A 15,873-nucleotide genomic window follows, 5' to 3' on the forward strand; every position below is an offset into this window, starting at 1 on the left:
TTCTCATTAACGTCTGCAGCTTATCCCAGTGTCACTCCTAAGCTGGTGGGACTTGGTGACACTGCAGGGGAAGGCTGTCATTTCAACCCAATTTTCATATCACATTTGCACAAAAATTTCCAGGCCTTGCCAGCGCTTTCCACACATTTGTCAAATCCCAGCCGCTGTCCCAGTGAGTGAGGGCTTCTCCTGGCACAGAAACGATGGCTGTGGGTGCTGATGGGGGACTTGGATGTGATCTCTGTGTTGAAACGACGACTCCTTGCTCTAAAAAACCGACAGCAATGAGAGCCCAGTGTCACCTGTCTGGATCCAGGGGGTTTTATGCATTGCTGTGGTTGAGTTTCACTGCGTGGTACAGACCTGCAGCCCCTGGTGCTGCAGGGCTGACCCCCTTGCCCATGGAGCCCTGCTCCCATCACATTGCTTGTTCTTGGGGCTGGTCCACCCCCCTTCCCAGCAATGGCAGCACATGTCCTTGGAGCTGCTGATTCACTGGAGAGTGGGAAGAGGGGTCAGGAAGGGAGAGACAGGGTTGCAGGGAAGGAGGAGAGGGGGAATGGTGGGAGCTACCTGGGAATAGCAAAGCATCAAGGGAAGAAATAAACATTAATCCCACAGAAGAGTGTGTGTCCCTGTAGAGCATCACCTAATGCTCCCCTCCGTACTCAGCTCAGTCAGTGGCACTTCCCCAGGGAAAGGGAACCCAATCTCTGGGGCACAGAGGTGCCTGCTCTCCTCACCCCGAAGCCAAAGAGCCCATCAGGACCAGTGCAAGTGCTCCAGCTCCTTGGAAAGAGTCCAGGATGCAGCTGGACAGAGCATCTCACCTTGTTACTGCTGCCCTTGGGCAACAGATGCTGACTTAATTCACTCACTGGTGAATTTGATCCAAACTTCTGCAACCAAATCATAGCAAGCATAATGCAATATCTTTCTCATTTAATTATATTAGGCTGGGTAGTGTTGGCTAATTGAATCTGGGACTCTTGCCTCTTAATTACAAAAGGTCAGATGCTGTGAATCGTGGGCAGGTGGCACTGGGAGCACCAGTGGCAAGAAGGGGCTGAGGGCTCTTGCTCTGTGAAAGGGCTCCTTTGGTAACAAGTGAGTGACTTCTGGACATTTTCCTTCTTTTTTTCTTTTGTTCTCTCTATCTTATGAATTTTAAGAGTCAGGTTACAACAGAAGTGTTACTGCAAATTTCTGTGTGGCAGAAACAGATTTTTTTTAGTTGAAAAGAATCTGTGAGGATTTTGGCTGCCTGCCTTGATGGTAAAAATGTGGATTTTTAGGAATATTCTGGGGTGAGCATGTGACCCTTAAAAGTGGTGACTTTCTGGCACCCGTTGGGTGGGATGGATGGGGTGATCATCTGCTGTGTGGTCATAAACCCCATTATTAATCCTTTTTCTTTTAAATACCAGCTCTGCTTGGTGTGAGGAGGGGGCAGGACCCTGAAGGCCAGCTCTGTTCCCAGTAAATATTTACCTCATGCAGTGAGGGCTGTGGGCTCAGCGCAACACTGGGTGGTGGCAATGCCACCTCTGCCCCTGCTTTCAAGTATTCTTCTCCTCACCTGAAATGCTGGCTAGGGACCAACACTGTCTCTGATGCTTCCCCAAAGCTGCTTTGCCCCTTTCCTGTCTGCCCTGCAGCAGTGAGAGGCATTCAAAAAAGCACCTTCTGCTTTTGCTAATTGAAGAGTTTCCCTTTGTCAGCCTCTCAGCTCAGAGAGAGTCGGTACAAAGCCGTAGCCAGCAGCACTTTGTGTGCCTCTGAAAATCCCATTAACAGAAGAAAGAGCTTGAATTTTCATTCAGCTGGAAAAAAAGGAGGGGGAAAAAATAACACCCCCCCCCCCCCAACCTTCTGATCTATCAGCTGCACATTAACATACTGCCCTCCACACTGCTGAGGTGCCTGTCCCGGGAATATTTAATCAGGGTGAAGTGTTATATTGGAATGAAATGTATGTGCTCCAGGGAGAATGTGCTGATAAATGGTCTGCAGTTAAATTTGGGGTAAAAAACCTCTGCCCTCAGCAAATAAACATCCCTCCCACTCCCTGGGTCCCCCTCCCTCTCCAGGCTGTTTTCCTGCCTGCAGATATTTGCTCCTGCAAGACAAGTTGGGATGTGGGGAGGGCAACCCTGAGAGGAGAGGACAGGGTAGGATGGGGGGACCTTCCCCATAGCCATGGTGGGCAGCATGGGGAAGGCCATGGCTGTGCCCGGGGCAGCATGTCTTTGGGCAGGTAGGGGCTGCTGGCTGTACCATGGGGATGCTCTTGGTGGTACAGATGTGGTGCTAGCCCCCAGATCTCCCTGCTGGCCACAGCTGGTGCCCTGTGTGGGGCAGGTTGTGGCAATTTGGGGGGCTGCACTCTCCTGGCTTCCCTCCACTTGCAATCAGTCACTGGTACCAGTGCCAGCACTCTAATGAGTATTGAAGGGCATCAGAGGCATGATGCAGACTGTGGCATGACAGGAAAGGACAGGGTCTTTGGTGCCATCCTGTGCTCTTCCATTTCAGCCTTTGCTCATCCCTTTGTGCCAGATGTGGGGCTGTGATGGGCTTGGCTCTGCTCAGCTGCCCTGGGTGAGCATTAGGGCTGTGCTGGGTCTTGGACAGGGAGGAGGTGGGATCGGAGTGGCTCCAAGCTGATGCCCACCATGGTTGTGTGCCCGTCTCTGCTTGCAGGAGTTTGCAGTTCCCAGCCAGCATCAGTAGCTGCCTACTGGGGCAAAAGCACCCCCAGCTGGGATGGAATGTGTGGAGGAGATCCACGTCCAGTGAAGGCTCTTGTCCACTGCCATGGAAGAATTTGAATGGATCTTTGACTGTCTGGGGACTTATCCATCTGTCTCTGCAGGTTCTGACACAACCAACCCAGCTGTCCTGGGTCATCCTCACTTCCCTGCTGCATATCTTCACAGCCTGTGCAGCTGACATTCCTTCTTTCCTTCTGTCACCCCTTTGGGATCATGCAGGGTGTTTTTTAATTCTTGATGTTCCCAAGGGCTTTGCAGCTCCTTGCTGGCAGAGCCCTGGACATGGCTGGTTCTGCTGGGGGATCTTCCCACCCCCACAAGCTGGGGGTTCCCTTCAGTAGCTGCCCCTTCTTCTGGCTGCCCTCCATGCACGCCCCCACAGGACTATATTTAGGCTGAATATCCTAGCCCATAGCCCCACCCTGACAGTTGGAATGTCTATCCCAATATCCTGTAAACATTTCTCCCGATTAAAAGATCCAGATTGTTGACAACCAAACTGTGACTCACCCTGTGTGGTTTTCCAGGAATTCGCCCAGGATGGGTGGTGGGAACTGCCAGCCCCAGGCCTGTGTGCCCGGTGGAGAGGCACCTGCTGATTCATCCTCACCTTCCGCTTCCCCAGGCAGATAACGCTACAGCACAGGCTCTTCAACACCACCCGCTGCTGTGTTGCAGTGAACACTCTCATTTGACAAGGGCTGTGCTTATTTTCCTGGAGCGAGAAGCTGCTGCTGGCACTCAGGCAGGAGCATGGCCCTGCTGTCTGTGGGTTCTGCCAGTTGAGAGGGTGTTTTTCATGCTAGGCTGGAAGATAACCCCAGCACCACACTGAACCAGTGCCTGGATTTTCCATCTCTGTGCTCCTGGAAATGCCCCCAGAAGTATGCAGGAATTTGGTACCAGGTTTGAACCATCCCTATGGGGATGTGCTGCAGCAGCACACTCTGTTCCTCCCCAAAAGTGCATCCAACATCTGTCCCAGCAGCTCAGCTCCTTAAAAATTGCTCTGAGAGGCAGGAGGCGGGGTAGGGAATGGGCTCTGCTGGCCCTCACTTAAAGGCTTTTAGGCTGTTCATTAATGGTTTTGACAGTCTTGATTTGGATTGGGAATGAAAGTTTAAGCAGTGGCTTCGAGGAAACACCCCTGGGATAAGCTGAGACATGGTTAATAGAAATTGTAATGTTAAAGTGCTTTTCTGTAAAACGCTAGGAGAGGAAATTATTGGTGTGGGGGTTTTTAGTTTTTTTTCTAAAAGTTGATATCGCTCATTTAATTAAATGTTTTAATCCATCACATCAGCACTCAGCACTCTTGCCATGCAACTTCCATTTTAGAGTGGTATGCACATCAGCTGTAGCCACTGATGGCAGCATGGGGAGAACACATGCAGGTATCTCAACATGTAAACAGAGAGAGCACCTAACATAGGGGAGCTGGTCTGCTCCTGGCCTTAAAGACCAGGAAAAGCTTTCCAATTCAGATGTTGCCTCTCGTGGATGCACCTCTGGGTCTGTTGCCTCCTTGACAAGTGTGTGCAGATGGTTTGAGAGGGTCAGCATGCTGGTAATTCTGCTCAACTGTGTGACGCTGGGCATGTTCCACCCCTGCGAGGATATTGCCTGCGACTCGCCGCGCTGCAGGATCCTCCAGGTACAGCCCCAGCATTGCTGCAAGCTCAACAGCAGCCTCAGGTTGATGTGGAGAGGGAAGGACTGAGCTGGCTCCAACCATAGTGGCATGGTGTCCCAGGATGTCAGGTCCTGCCTGCACTGTCTGTTCTGTGAGCACTTGGAAAATGCTGATCTTGGTGCTTGGAGAACATGCAGTGCCATCAGGCAAAGCCCCTGCCAGCCCCAGTCTAGCTAAGCCTTTCTTGGAGTGCTTGGGGAAGGCCAACCATCTAGTGGTCAGTGAAAGCAGAGCCCAAAATGTACTTGTCCCATTATCCTGGCACTATGGGTGCTGTTGGACCATCTGGGCTGGACCCTGGACCACAGGGCTGCTCTCAGCACAGCTTCTTCCCAGGGATTTAGCTTTTAGAGATGCAAGAGGAGACCTTGCTGGACTCAGGTTTCTAATTCCCTCCCTTGGTGCAAGTCTGCAAGAACATCCCTCCTCCCTTCCTTTCTTTTGCAGAGCTTTGATGACTTCATCTTTGCCTTCTTTGCTGTGGAAATGATCGTCAAAATGATTGCACTGGGGATTTTTGGGAAGAAATGCTACCTGGGAGACACATGGAACCGCCTGGACTTCTTCATCGTCATTGCAGGGTAGGTCTGGGGAGGCAGGTCCCCTTCTCCCTGAGTCTCTTTTTATTTATGGCTCTGCTCAGCAAGCACTGGATTTGGGGGAGCAGCTGGTTTGCAGCAGTGAAGGCTAGGGGCTGGCTGGTTTTGATTGTTGGTGTTGTCCATCCCAGCTTCCCAGCAGGGATCACTCCTGAGCTGCAGCTGCCTCTCTGGTGCTCTCAGTAGCTTGAGGGAGAGCTGATGCTCAGTACACAGGCAGAATGGGGCAGGGAGACAAAAGTTGTTTGTGGTGGATTGACCAGCCTGGGGCTCCTTTGCTGGGTACTGTGCTTGGCTCTCCTCCCTCCAGCCCACCAAAGGTTTCAGTTTCCATGGTTAGAGTGGGCAGCTGGGAGCATGGAGGGCTGTGCCAGGAAGGATTGCTCACTGAAACATGCACGATTGCCCTCGTTATTATACCTTCTTTTTTTTTGAGGGAAAGTGATGAAGTTCCCCTTTCTAAGGGTTTTCCTTTCAGAGGCACCTGGTTTGAATTAAAGGCTCTTCCAGCATCTGAGAGTCTCCTGGCAGAGGCTGGAAATACACATGGAAAGTTCTTGGCCACTGGCCATTGAGCTGAGTTTCTTCAATACACAAATTTCTTGCTGGCCCTCTCCTCCCCTCCCCGCCCCAAGACCCCCAAGACTTTTGGGAAAACAGTTGGGGTTTGCCTCTTTTGATAGAACCGGGGATCAAATTTACTAGATTTTGGAAAGAGGCAGAGGCCCCTCCCAGCTTGTTTGCCTGGCATGGGTTTGGTGCCCCAAAGAAGGGGCAACAGCCCCTTCTTGTTTGGTCCAAGAAGGGACAACATCCTAATGAGTTTTGTGTATGGTCCATTGCTGGCCTCACAGGGTCATGGCCCATGCCTCTGCTAGTCAGCTGGGAGAAGTAAAATGGAGGTGCCAGTCTCTCAGTGCATCCTTGGCTTGAAGAATTCATTGTTGCAGAGGTGAAAATGTTCAGTGACCTTCAGACCCAAGAGCTGTATTTGTGCCCATAAAACTGTCTTCTGCAGGAAGCCACAATCTCCTACTTTCCAGCCCCACCAGCCTCTGGCTCCTCAGTTTAGGAGAAGACTCAGGGTTTCCTCCTGAAATGTCTGAGCAATGTTAGAGACAGCAGTGATGGGATGCTGGACAAGAGGGAACCACAGGTCCAATCAGGTCTGGTAAGGTTGTGGATACCAGCAGCACATCCAAGGGCTGGAGCTTGCTAAGCCACCTTCATTTCTTCTCGTTTATTATGTCGTATAGTGAAATTAATTGTGACAAAGACCCCAACCCAAGCAAGGCCTGACATCCCATCCTGGGAAGCATGGTCACAGATGCTGGGCTGCTCCCAACTCCATTGTGCCAGGGTACTGGCACCTTGCCCTCTTAGCCTGGTCCTGCCTTTGCCTGTTGATCTTGCAAAACCTTTGGAGCCAGACTTATCCCTGATGTTATTCTGTGGGGAGCCACCATGATGGGACCTCATTCTAGAGGGACACCAGCCGGAACCATTCTTATTCCTATGCCAAAATATCACACTTCTCTTTGCTTAAGCAAAGAAATCTCAGCATAGCTGCTGCACCTGGCCAGGTGTTTGGGTATGTGAGAGTTATCTCCTTCCTGGGCAGAGCTGCATCATGGCACAGATCCCCCCCTGCAGCAGCTGCTCCCCCCTCCCCATCATGCAGAGACATTTTTTTGCTGCAGAGGTTTTTGCAGCATGGTAGCCTGACCCTCTCGTGCCTTCTGCCAGGTCAGCTATGCTTCTCACTAAGTGATAGCTCTTTCCTCCATGTGCATGAACTGTTCCCATCTGGGCCCCGTCAAAACCAATTCAGCTGGCAAAGGATCTAACTGGATTTAAATACAAAGCAGAGCCTCTCCTCCTCCAGCACTGGCTTTGTCTACTCCCTTTTGTGCCCTTTTGCTCTCTTCTAATCCTAGCCCATCCATCCTGGAGTGCTGCATCCTACTCAGAGCATTGGCACAGTCCTGGGAAGCCTGCTGAAGGCCAGGGAAAGCTAAAGGGGCTGCAGGAATGGGACGCTGCTGAAGCAGAGAAAAAAAATAAAGGACTCAAGCCCTTAGTAGACCTAAGATATAGGTAAAAAACACTCTAAGTGCTGCAGGGTCAAATCCCAACCAGACAGAAGGAAATTCCTCAGGTAGCCCTTAGTGCAACTCTTTGGTTCCCAGATGGGGCAAACTACCCCAATGAGCCCCCAGCCCATGGTGCTCACAGCAGAGCACAGGAGCAAGGGATGAGCCAAGCTCTGCATGGAGGAGCCCTGCATCTGAGCAGGTGTCAGGAAAAAGGCCAGAGCCAAAATGGGGCCCTGGAGAGTCTGTGCCAGGGAAATCCTCAAAACCCAGCTGGGTTTGCTTAGATACCAGATAAAGCAAGTCATGTTTTTTATGGAGGTCTCACATAAGGGCCTCAACCAGGTTCCCCAGTGAAATGCCAGGGGAGGAGACTGAGGTTTTCCTGTGGTCCCGGTGACCACAATGAAGCAATTCTGTTTCTGCCTTCACATTTTTTCTCTGCCCTTTATGTGCAAGACACGGGAGGGGGGAAGCAGCAGCACAGTGTGAGCTCCCCAGCACCTAGCAGGACCCTGAGCTCCAGCTGTCATGCTTTCCTAGCCACTTCCTTTCTCATGGGCTGCAGAAAATGATGTCAGGGGAGAAGAGAAGCAGCAAACTATATCTGTGGGGCTTCGGGTGGGGAAGGCACATAATACTGGGGCTGTACACTCCCACGGGCACATCATCCATAGAAATCCTTCCCAGCCACCACCAGTTGAGAACAGGCTTCAACCCACACTGCCCTTCCCCCACCGCCCCCACCCCCCCCCAGAAGTCCCAACTTATAGCACCTCAGCTTACCCATTCTCTAAGAACTTTCTAGATCTGTCAGAGGTTATCATTGGGGAGAACCTTTTTTATGCATTTTTGCTCCAAATCTCCCTCCCTCTTGTAGTTCTGGGAGAGCCTCTTGGATGCTGTCCTTGCTCCTGCTGGCCACTTTTGTGGGATGCCATTAAGTGCTTCTCATCTCTGTTAAACTGTCCAGACCAATCTCATGAACTCATGGAGTGTAAATGACTTCTTTGTGACAATGTAATGCAATTAGTGCTAATTATAGAGTGTGTAATGTCTGCAACACATCTCTGTAATTACAGTAAAACTTGCCGGAGATGAGAATAGTGCTGTATTATCAAAACTCAGCATAGGGAAACATGGCTTTGGCTGGAGGTTACAGAGTTGCATGGGGAAAAAGGGGAGGGGAAAAAAAAAGTGATGAATGGCATAATTGTGTTGCATTATTTTTAGAGGAGGGCATTTGGGGAGTTTGCTTGCGAGAGAACACTTATTTGAAGGTTAACAGGCATTGCAAGCAGCTCTTGCCCTCTAAAGATGATTCGATATCATTCTGACCTCTCTCAGCATAAGACACAGATGTACTGAGGATGGATGCTTCTTTGCATCCCAAAATATGCAGAAGTGGTGTCACCGACATAGTTTATGAAAAATCCTTTCCTTAGGATTTTTCCCTCCTGAGAAGCTGAGAGGCCTCAGGAACAAACTGTAAACAATTCTTATCTGCTGCTGTGGAATGTAACAGGGGGAATCTGTGATTGGTCTCATCTGGTTGTTTGGAATTAACGGCCAATCACAGCTCACCTGCCCTGACTGTCTCGGTCAGAGACAAACCTTTGTTATTCATTCCTATTCTATTCTTAGCTTAGCCGTCTGATGAAATCCTTTCTCTCTATTTTTTAGTATAGTTTTAATATATTATCTATCATAAAATAATAAATCAAGCTTTCTGAAACATGGAGTCAACTTTCTCATCTCTTCCCTCATCCTGGGACCCTTGTGGACAATACTACAAATGGTGACCCTGAGTGAAAAAAGGACACCACCACAAAAGGTGAACACCGAGGACAGAACTAACAGATGGTGCCTCGAGTGAAGAAATCACTACAACTGGACCCTGAGTGAAGAATTCTTCATTTGGTAAGCCCAGAGGAGCATTGCTACATTTGGGTAAACGCCGAGTGTGTGGCGTTGATGGTCACCTACACAAGTGACCACAGAAGTGGCTCCTAGCCAGGAGCTGAAGAGCCGAAGATCCTGAAATTGGACAGAGTTCACAGCCGAGGCTGGCCACAGAGAGAACCTTTTGAAAAGTCTCCCAGACAAGATGTCCGGAAGTCTTCGCAGCACAGAGCAGCCTGCTGAAGCCCAGAGGACACTGTCACAAGGTACTGTCAACTCTTCCCTTCCTGAAAATACTTCCCTTCTTGCAAGGCAGATGTGGACAAGGGTGCCTACGGAGGCGGAGCTTCCATTCTCTCCCTCAGAAGAGAAACTTATTGGCCTCTGGCAAAAATGGGGTCATGAGGACAGAGTTCCTATGCTGAAGATACATTTCTATGAGTTTTTCAGGTGGGTAAAGCACCATGGCTTTTTCACTGATGTGCTGTATGCCCTTGATTCATACATATGGGAATGCATGGAATTAATTATCCGAGACCTTTTTTACCGGGGACTTGGATTTCCTCGGGTTTATCCGTCATTCAGAACTCTCTTCCCAGTTTTGAAACGGAAAGCGTCTGCATATCAGTGGATTGCGGATTGCCGAGGTATGGCTCCCTTCTCGCTGGAGCTGGCAAGAGAGGAACCAGTGCAAATCCAAGGCCTGCAGGTTCCCAGCCCCCCCGAATCGCGGCGGGGGGGCGAAGTTTTGCCCGCGACAGAAGAAAAGTTTTTTTTCTGCGCCTTTGGAACATGCTCCATCGGAGCCGCCTCCCCCTCCTCACTGCTCTCGGGGGGAGGTGAGTTGGCTCCGCCGCCCGAGCCGGAGCCGCGGGCCCCACCCCAGCCCGCCCCGCGGGAGGTGCCAGTCCCCGCGGCCCCGCCGCAGGCCGGACCGGACCCGCCGCCTCCAGCGGAGTTTGTCGGCGTTCCCGTGGCAGAAGCACCGCCTCCCGCGGCTTCGCCCGAGTTGCTAGGCGACACACCCGACAGGAGCGATGATCGACGGCTGCCCATCCCGGAGTCGGGACCTGCCGCCCCTGTCCCTTCTCCTTCTGCATCGCAGCCGGCAATTGCGTTCACAGCGGTGCCAGCGGGGGTCAATCCCGCGCCCCTGCCGCCCCCCGCGGCTGTCCCGCCGCCTCCCGTGTCAGCTCCGCCGGCTTTGCTGTCTGCGCCCGCGCTGCAGCTTCCGGTACCCGGAGAAGACGCGGCTGCCGTCCCCAGCCCGGCGGGGGATGCGCTCCCCCCGGCTTTGCAGCCCCCACCGACCACCGCAGCGACCACCGCGGCGCCTGCGATCAGCCTGGATTCCCCCCGAGCTTTTCGGGCTGTCCCGAGGCTGCCCCTGCGGGGGGAGCTGGGACAGGGGAAGGGGATGCCGGCCTGCCCCTCCTGAAACTCAACTGTTTGGACTTGAAGCAATGAACTTTCTTTGCACTGTTTTTGCATTTTCTTATATCTTAAGATTGTTTTGGTGATGTGATGGAATTTGGTGTTTTGGAGGTGAAGAATCTCCCTGATGGTTCCACACCAGCATTTGATTGATTGGCAACACTAAGCCTCTCAGGTGCTTGTTCTTTCCTCTGCATGACCCAGCAGATGAAATTGCAAACACTTTTCTTTTTAATTTATTTAAAATAAAAAGGGTGAGATGTCACCGACATAGTTTATGAAAAATCCTTTCCTTAGGATTTTTCCCTCCTGAGAAGCTGAGAGGCCTCAGGAACAAACTAAACAATTCTTATCTGCTGCTGTGGAATGCAACAGGGGGAATCTGTGATTGGTCTCATCTGGTTGTTTGGAATTAACGGCCAATCACAGCTCACCTGCCCTGACTGTCTCGGTCAGAGACAAACCTTTGTTATTCATTCCTATTCTATTCTTAGCCTAGCCTTCTGATGAAATCCTTTCACTCTATTCTTTTAGTATAGTTTTAATATATTATCTATCATAATAAATCAAGCTTTCTGAAACATGGAGTCAACTTTCTCATCTCTTCTCTCATCCTGGGACCCTTGTGGACAATACTACAAAGTGGTTTCAGTTTAATGCTGACTGGGGCTTGGGCTAGTAAGCCAGAGCTGTGGGATGGAGATGTGCCCTGACTTGGTATCTCCCTGGTCACTGTAGGACCCAGCATCTGCTATCCTCCCGACAGGGCACAGGAGCACCTTCTCTGCTCAGTCTGTGTGAAGAGGGTAGCCACAGACTGAGGTCTCCCTCCTGCTCAGCTGGAGCTAGCCCTAGCCCCACACTATGCTGCAGTCCCAGCAGCTTGCAGGAACACAGCTTGTTCTGGCTTTGTTCAGATAAGGACTTCCATGACCTCTGCATTTGTGTAGATTGAATTGGACTTTAAGCCATCCTCATCAAAAAACCCCATGGTGTGATTTTGGAGTTATCCTGTGCAGGGCCAGGAGCTAGACTTTGATCTTTGTGGTTCCCTTCCAGATCAAGAGGTTTTATGATTCTATTCCATGATTCTAACCCCAAAACAACAAAGATCCCTAATGGTTTATTGTTTTCCTGTGAGAGAGCTTTACAGCAGGGGATAATTGGGAGCTCATGAGACTCCTGTCTGCCTTCCTGTGCCCACATTCTGCTACCCACCGAGCAGGGCTGTGCATCATGCCCTGTTTCAGCCATGTGTGTCTGTGGTTACTCCAGGCTCAGTCAGTTGTTTGGCCAAGGCTGAGGAGCCCTGTTTGTGCTTTGCTCATTGTAATGGTAACAAGCCTCTTCAAAGACTTTGTAGGAAAGTTAAACACTTCTGGAATATTTTGCTTACAACTGAAGAGAAGCTGGGGCTGGAGGTGGTTGGCAGGCTGCTTAATTTAGGAACAGACACCACTTCTTTCTCTCTTTGCTTCCTGAACATTTCTAATGTTTGTTATGATATTTTTTCTCTCTCTGTGGAGGGCTGTATTAAACAGTGAGCTCCACTGAAGCCTTCATAAACAACTTTAAGGATGTCTTTCTCCTTCCTGGTTTTGAGCGTTGAATTTCAGGGATGAAATAGGCTGCAGGAAGCCCTGTTGTGTTCATAGGTGACAGGAGAGAAAGGGATGGCACAGCCCCCACTCCATCCCTGCTCCATTTAAATCTAGATGGGGTCTGAAAAGCTCTTTAGCTCAGAAATTGGAAGGAGGGCTATGGTGCCAGACAGGTCTCTGCAAGGAGCTGTGATCCCATGGCTGCAGCAGCCAGAGCAAGATTCCTGCTTGGTGCTCTGGGTGAAGCTTCCTGCATGTTGCCTTCATCCCACAGCACCAGATTGCTCCACAGGCAGGCAGGGATCCTCTGAAGGGCATTTTAGCTGTACAAGACTGATCAAGGGGCTGTTTCAGCTCCCTGGTTCAGACACGGGGAAGAAAGAGCTGGTGTGGGACTGCCTACAGGAGCCCCTGCTGCAGCCTCCCACTGCAAAGGCTGATTTTCCCCATATATTATTCTTTCATACCTTAAAAACAAAACTCACAGGGAGGCAGAATGAACGTTGCTTTTTCATTCCCTCTGCCTCTGTTGAGCCATCTGACCTGAGGAGCAGCACATGAGGACGTGGCAGCAGTGCCCTCTGTGCTGCCTGAGCATCCTGAGCGAGCACCGGGGTGTAATTGCCCATGTAAGAGGCTGATTTGCACACACAATTACTCAATGTGCAACCACTACCACAGCCCCTCTGGGCCACAGGGAAAGCTGCATCAAACCTTCTCCCAGGAGCCTGGCCCTCTCCTGGGCTTTCCAGGATGGATATAAGTGTCCTGGAAACTGGGAGCCTCCTCCACGGCCTCACTGTGACCTGACTAATCTCAAATTAGGTGCTTTGTGCTCTGAGCAGAAGTGCTAGAACATCAAGCCAATACTTGTCGTCGTGAACCTCCAGGAGTTCGATATCTGGGGCTGAGCTGTGCAATTTAATGTTTTAAGTTACTTTTGGGTGGATAAAGGGTAGCCAAGACCTGAGCACAGATGAAATCCATTGGCTGTGGATGCTCCGTGCTGCCTTCCCACAACCTTTGGAGCAAAGCATCCCGAACAAGCTGCATCCCTGACTCACAGAAACCTGCTGGGTAAAAGAAAGCCCTCAGCAGTCTCCCTCACAGCTGAAGTGACTCAAATCCACCTGTGAAAAGCCTGGAGGTTTTTTTTAAGTTTTAGGACTTTAAAAAAGGTAATTCTTTAGTTTATTTCAGTTCTTTTGCTGAACTTGCTACTGCTTCAAAAGCCTCATTAGTCAAGTGTCCTGGCTGGGACACATGGTGCAGCCAGATCCAGCAGGCTGAAGGGTTCATGCTCACTGTGTGCTATTCTTTTTCTTCTGTTCAGCTTGATTGAAATGAGTATTTTTAAAATTAAGCAACACCCACGAATGCAGTGAGACTCGCAAATGCAGCCGCTGAGTGAAAGCAGAGCACAGCTAAGCCGCTGAGAGCTGGGGGAAATTTCATTCCAGCTTTCTGAAGATACACCACCTAAATAATTTCCCCTTGTCTTCTCCAGCACCGATGGCTTAATATCACCCACATCAGTGATATTGTGCTCTGCTTTGTAGATAAAGGGTGTCTATATGCCCAGTTTTGGAAGCTTTTGAACGCTGAATAAATCTCAGCCTATCTCTCCCCAGCAGTTCAGGGCTCTGAGTGTGTAGGGGGGGCAGCTCTCGGGGGTGGCCCTGCCTGCAGCCACTGCTGCTTTGCCACCGGTTCCTTGTTTGACCTTGGTCACATCCCCTGGTTGTGCAGCACCTCCAGCACCCAGCTGTGAAAGGGGAGAGTTTAAGCTTTCCTTGGAAAGTGCCCTCAGCAGAAATTCTATGTGTGACTCTGCTGGGTTTTTACAACATCTTCTACTTCCTGAGCAGGATTGATCCTGGAGATGGGAGCAGAGTCAGAGCTGAGAGCAGGGTGCTTCAGAGATGCAATGCTGGCTAGGTGTGGGAAGGACTTCGCTGGAATTTCTGTGCTCTATTAGGGACTCTTTGGGTAAGCAGAGCCCCTTGAACCCTTTCTGTGATGCCCTGAGCATCACTTTTGAAAGTCTGTTGCCTCAGGGTTGCTGCCTGGCATTGCACTCAGGCAACCCTTCCTGGCACAGTGGGTTTTACACGAGAGAAACCCCAGCATGATCCAACTCACTGTTTCCAGGTGGAATAGGAATGAATTTCTCCTGCCTGGTCCATCTTGAGCCATCCTTGTTGCCTGTCGGCTGATCTCTGGGAGTTTTCCTGCTTGGAGGAGCATTTGCCAAAGGTTTGCATCAGCTCCCTCTCTGCCTCCCACTAGCAGCCCGTTGTATGTCTGGCTTTGCAGATGCTCCACTTTTATTCTTAGAAAGTCCTAAATATTTCCGCTTTCCTTCTGAATAACTCCAGTGATCGGGGGTTGCTAATCACCCTGACGAGCTGTGAATCCATCCTCTTTAATGCTGAGTTTCTCTCTGTGCCTTTAACTTGGCTGGGCACCAGGTTGGTGGCAGCGGTGCTGACAGGCATCGAGCTTTCCCCTCTGAGCAGAGATGACATTTGAATTGAAGCTTCATCAGGAGCCTTTTACACTGCAGATTTCCAATGCATAAATGCTATATAGGCTGGTAAATGTACCTGTCACCTCACGAGCTGGTGACATCCTGACATTTGCTCTCCCTGAGTATCCTCCCTTGCCAGGGATGTGGATTGATTCTTCCCATGTTTCCCCTTGCCTTGGGAAGTGACCTTAGAGCTAGGGACTGGTGGTGCTCTCACTGGACTTGCTCTTTAGTGACTGAGCTTTACTGACATTCTTTTCTCTAATACTGACTTCTCTCAAGGCGCTTGAGCTGTTGGTTACCAGCAAGGTGTGGACCCTGTAGTCTGTGTCTGAGGCTGAGCTTGGCAGTGCTGTAACACCAGTTCTGGTAGTAGTGCCCAGCAGCTTAGGCAGGAGACCACCTTCTTGCTCTTGGTCTTGGTGTTCAAGTGTTTGCTTAAGTCTCTGGGTTGTTGTTTGGCTTGTTCCTTTAAATTTGGCATTATAATTGTTCTTTAATAAGTTAAATCAAAATGCATTTTACAGCACATCCTTTGCAGCTTACAAGCACTCACATCTCTGGAAGTGCGTCTGGAGCTGTCATTAATCAGAAGATGATTTGTCTTGGTGCATTTAACCACGTGCTGCTCTGAATTTTGCTGGCAGCCTCTGTTTTAATAATGGGTGAAGAAAAAGCTGTATGTTTGATATGGGCTTTTTACCTGAATATTGCCAACCATGCAGAAATCTTTTTGAACAGCAAATGAAATTTGACAGCAATGAAAGCCAGGGAAATCACTGCCCCTCTCCTCACTTTAGCCAAAGCTTGCCCATTGCAGGGAGTCCTGTGCACTGAGGGAGGGGCTGGTTTTCTACTCCCAGGTCAGGTGGGATTTTGTGAATACACTGCATTCCTTTCTGGTCAGGGGCTGAGAACAGATTCGTAGTATCCATATGTGCATGTCCATCCTCCATCTCCTGGGACTGTCCCATTGCTGTGGGAGTCAGCTAAGCAGAGAGGAATATGTTGAGGTTATTTTAAATGCAGATAGAGTTTGATCATCATCATCATCATTCTCATTAGAGCCTATCAGGTAAAATCTCACTGCACTGAACATGGAGTTGTTTATATGGGGGCTGGAAGAGGAGCCTTCTCAACCCTGGGGCACACCTCACCTGCTGGGGGCCAGGACGGAGGGGAGGGGGTTTGGCTGATCACAGCAAGAACAGAAGCCTCCAGTGTGCTGCAGCTGTGGCAAACCCAAC

General features: G+C 50.3%; 1 protein-coding gene across 3 annotated transcripts in view; it reads left to right on the forward strand.

Moving 5' to 3' along the window:
- CACNA1G (calcium voltage-gated channel subunit alpha1 G) overlaps positions 1-15,873 on the forward strand; it is a 148,625-nt gene that overhangs the window by 41,057 nt on the left and 91,695 nt on the right. For all 3 annotated transcript variants that reach the window (XM_059864663.1, XM_059864660.1, XM_059864661.1), the window contains exons 2-3: positions 4,317-4,428; positions 4,915-5,048. In XM_059864663.1, the coding sequence (XP_059720646.1) occupies positions 4,317-4,428; positions 4,915-5,048 (246 nt within the window). The remainder of the gene's footprint in view (positions 1-4,316; positions 4,429-4,914; positions 5,049-15,873) is intronic.

This window comes from Haemorhous mexicanus, chromosome 20 (assembly GCF_027477595.1).
Source record: "Haemorhous mexicanus isolate bHaeMex1 chromosome 20, bHaeMex1.pri, whole genome shotgun sequence".
Lineage (NCBI taxonomy): Eukaryota > Metazoa > Chordata > Aves > Passeriformes > Fringillidae > Haemorhous > Haemorhous mexicanus.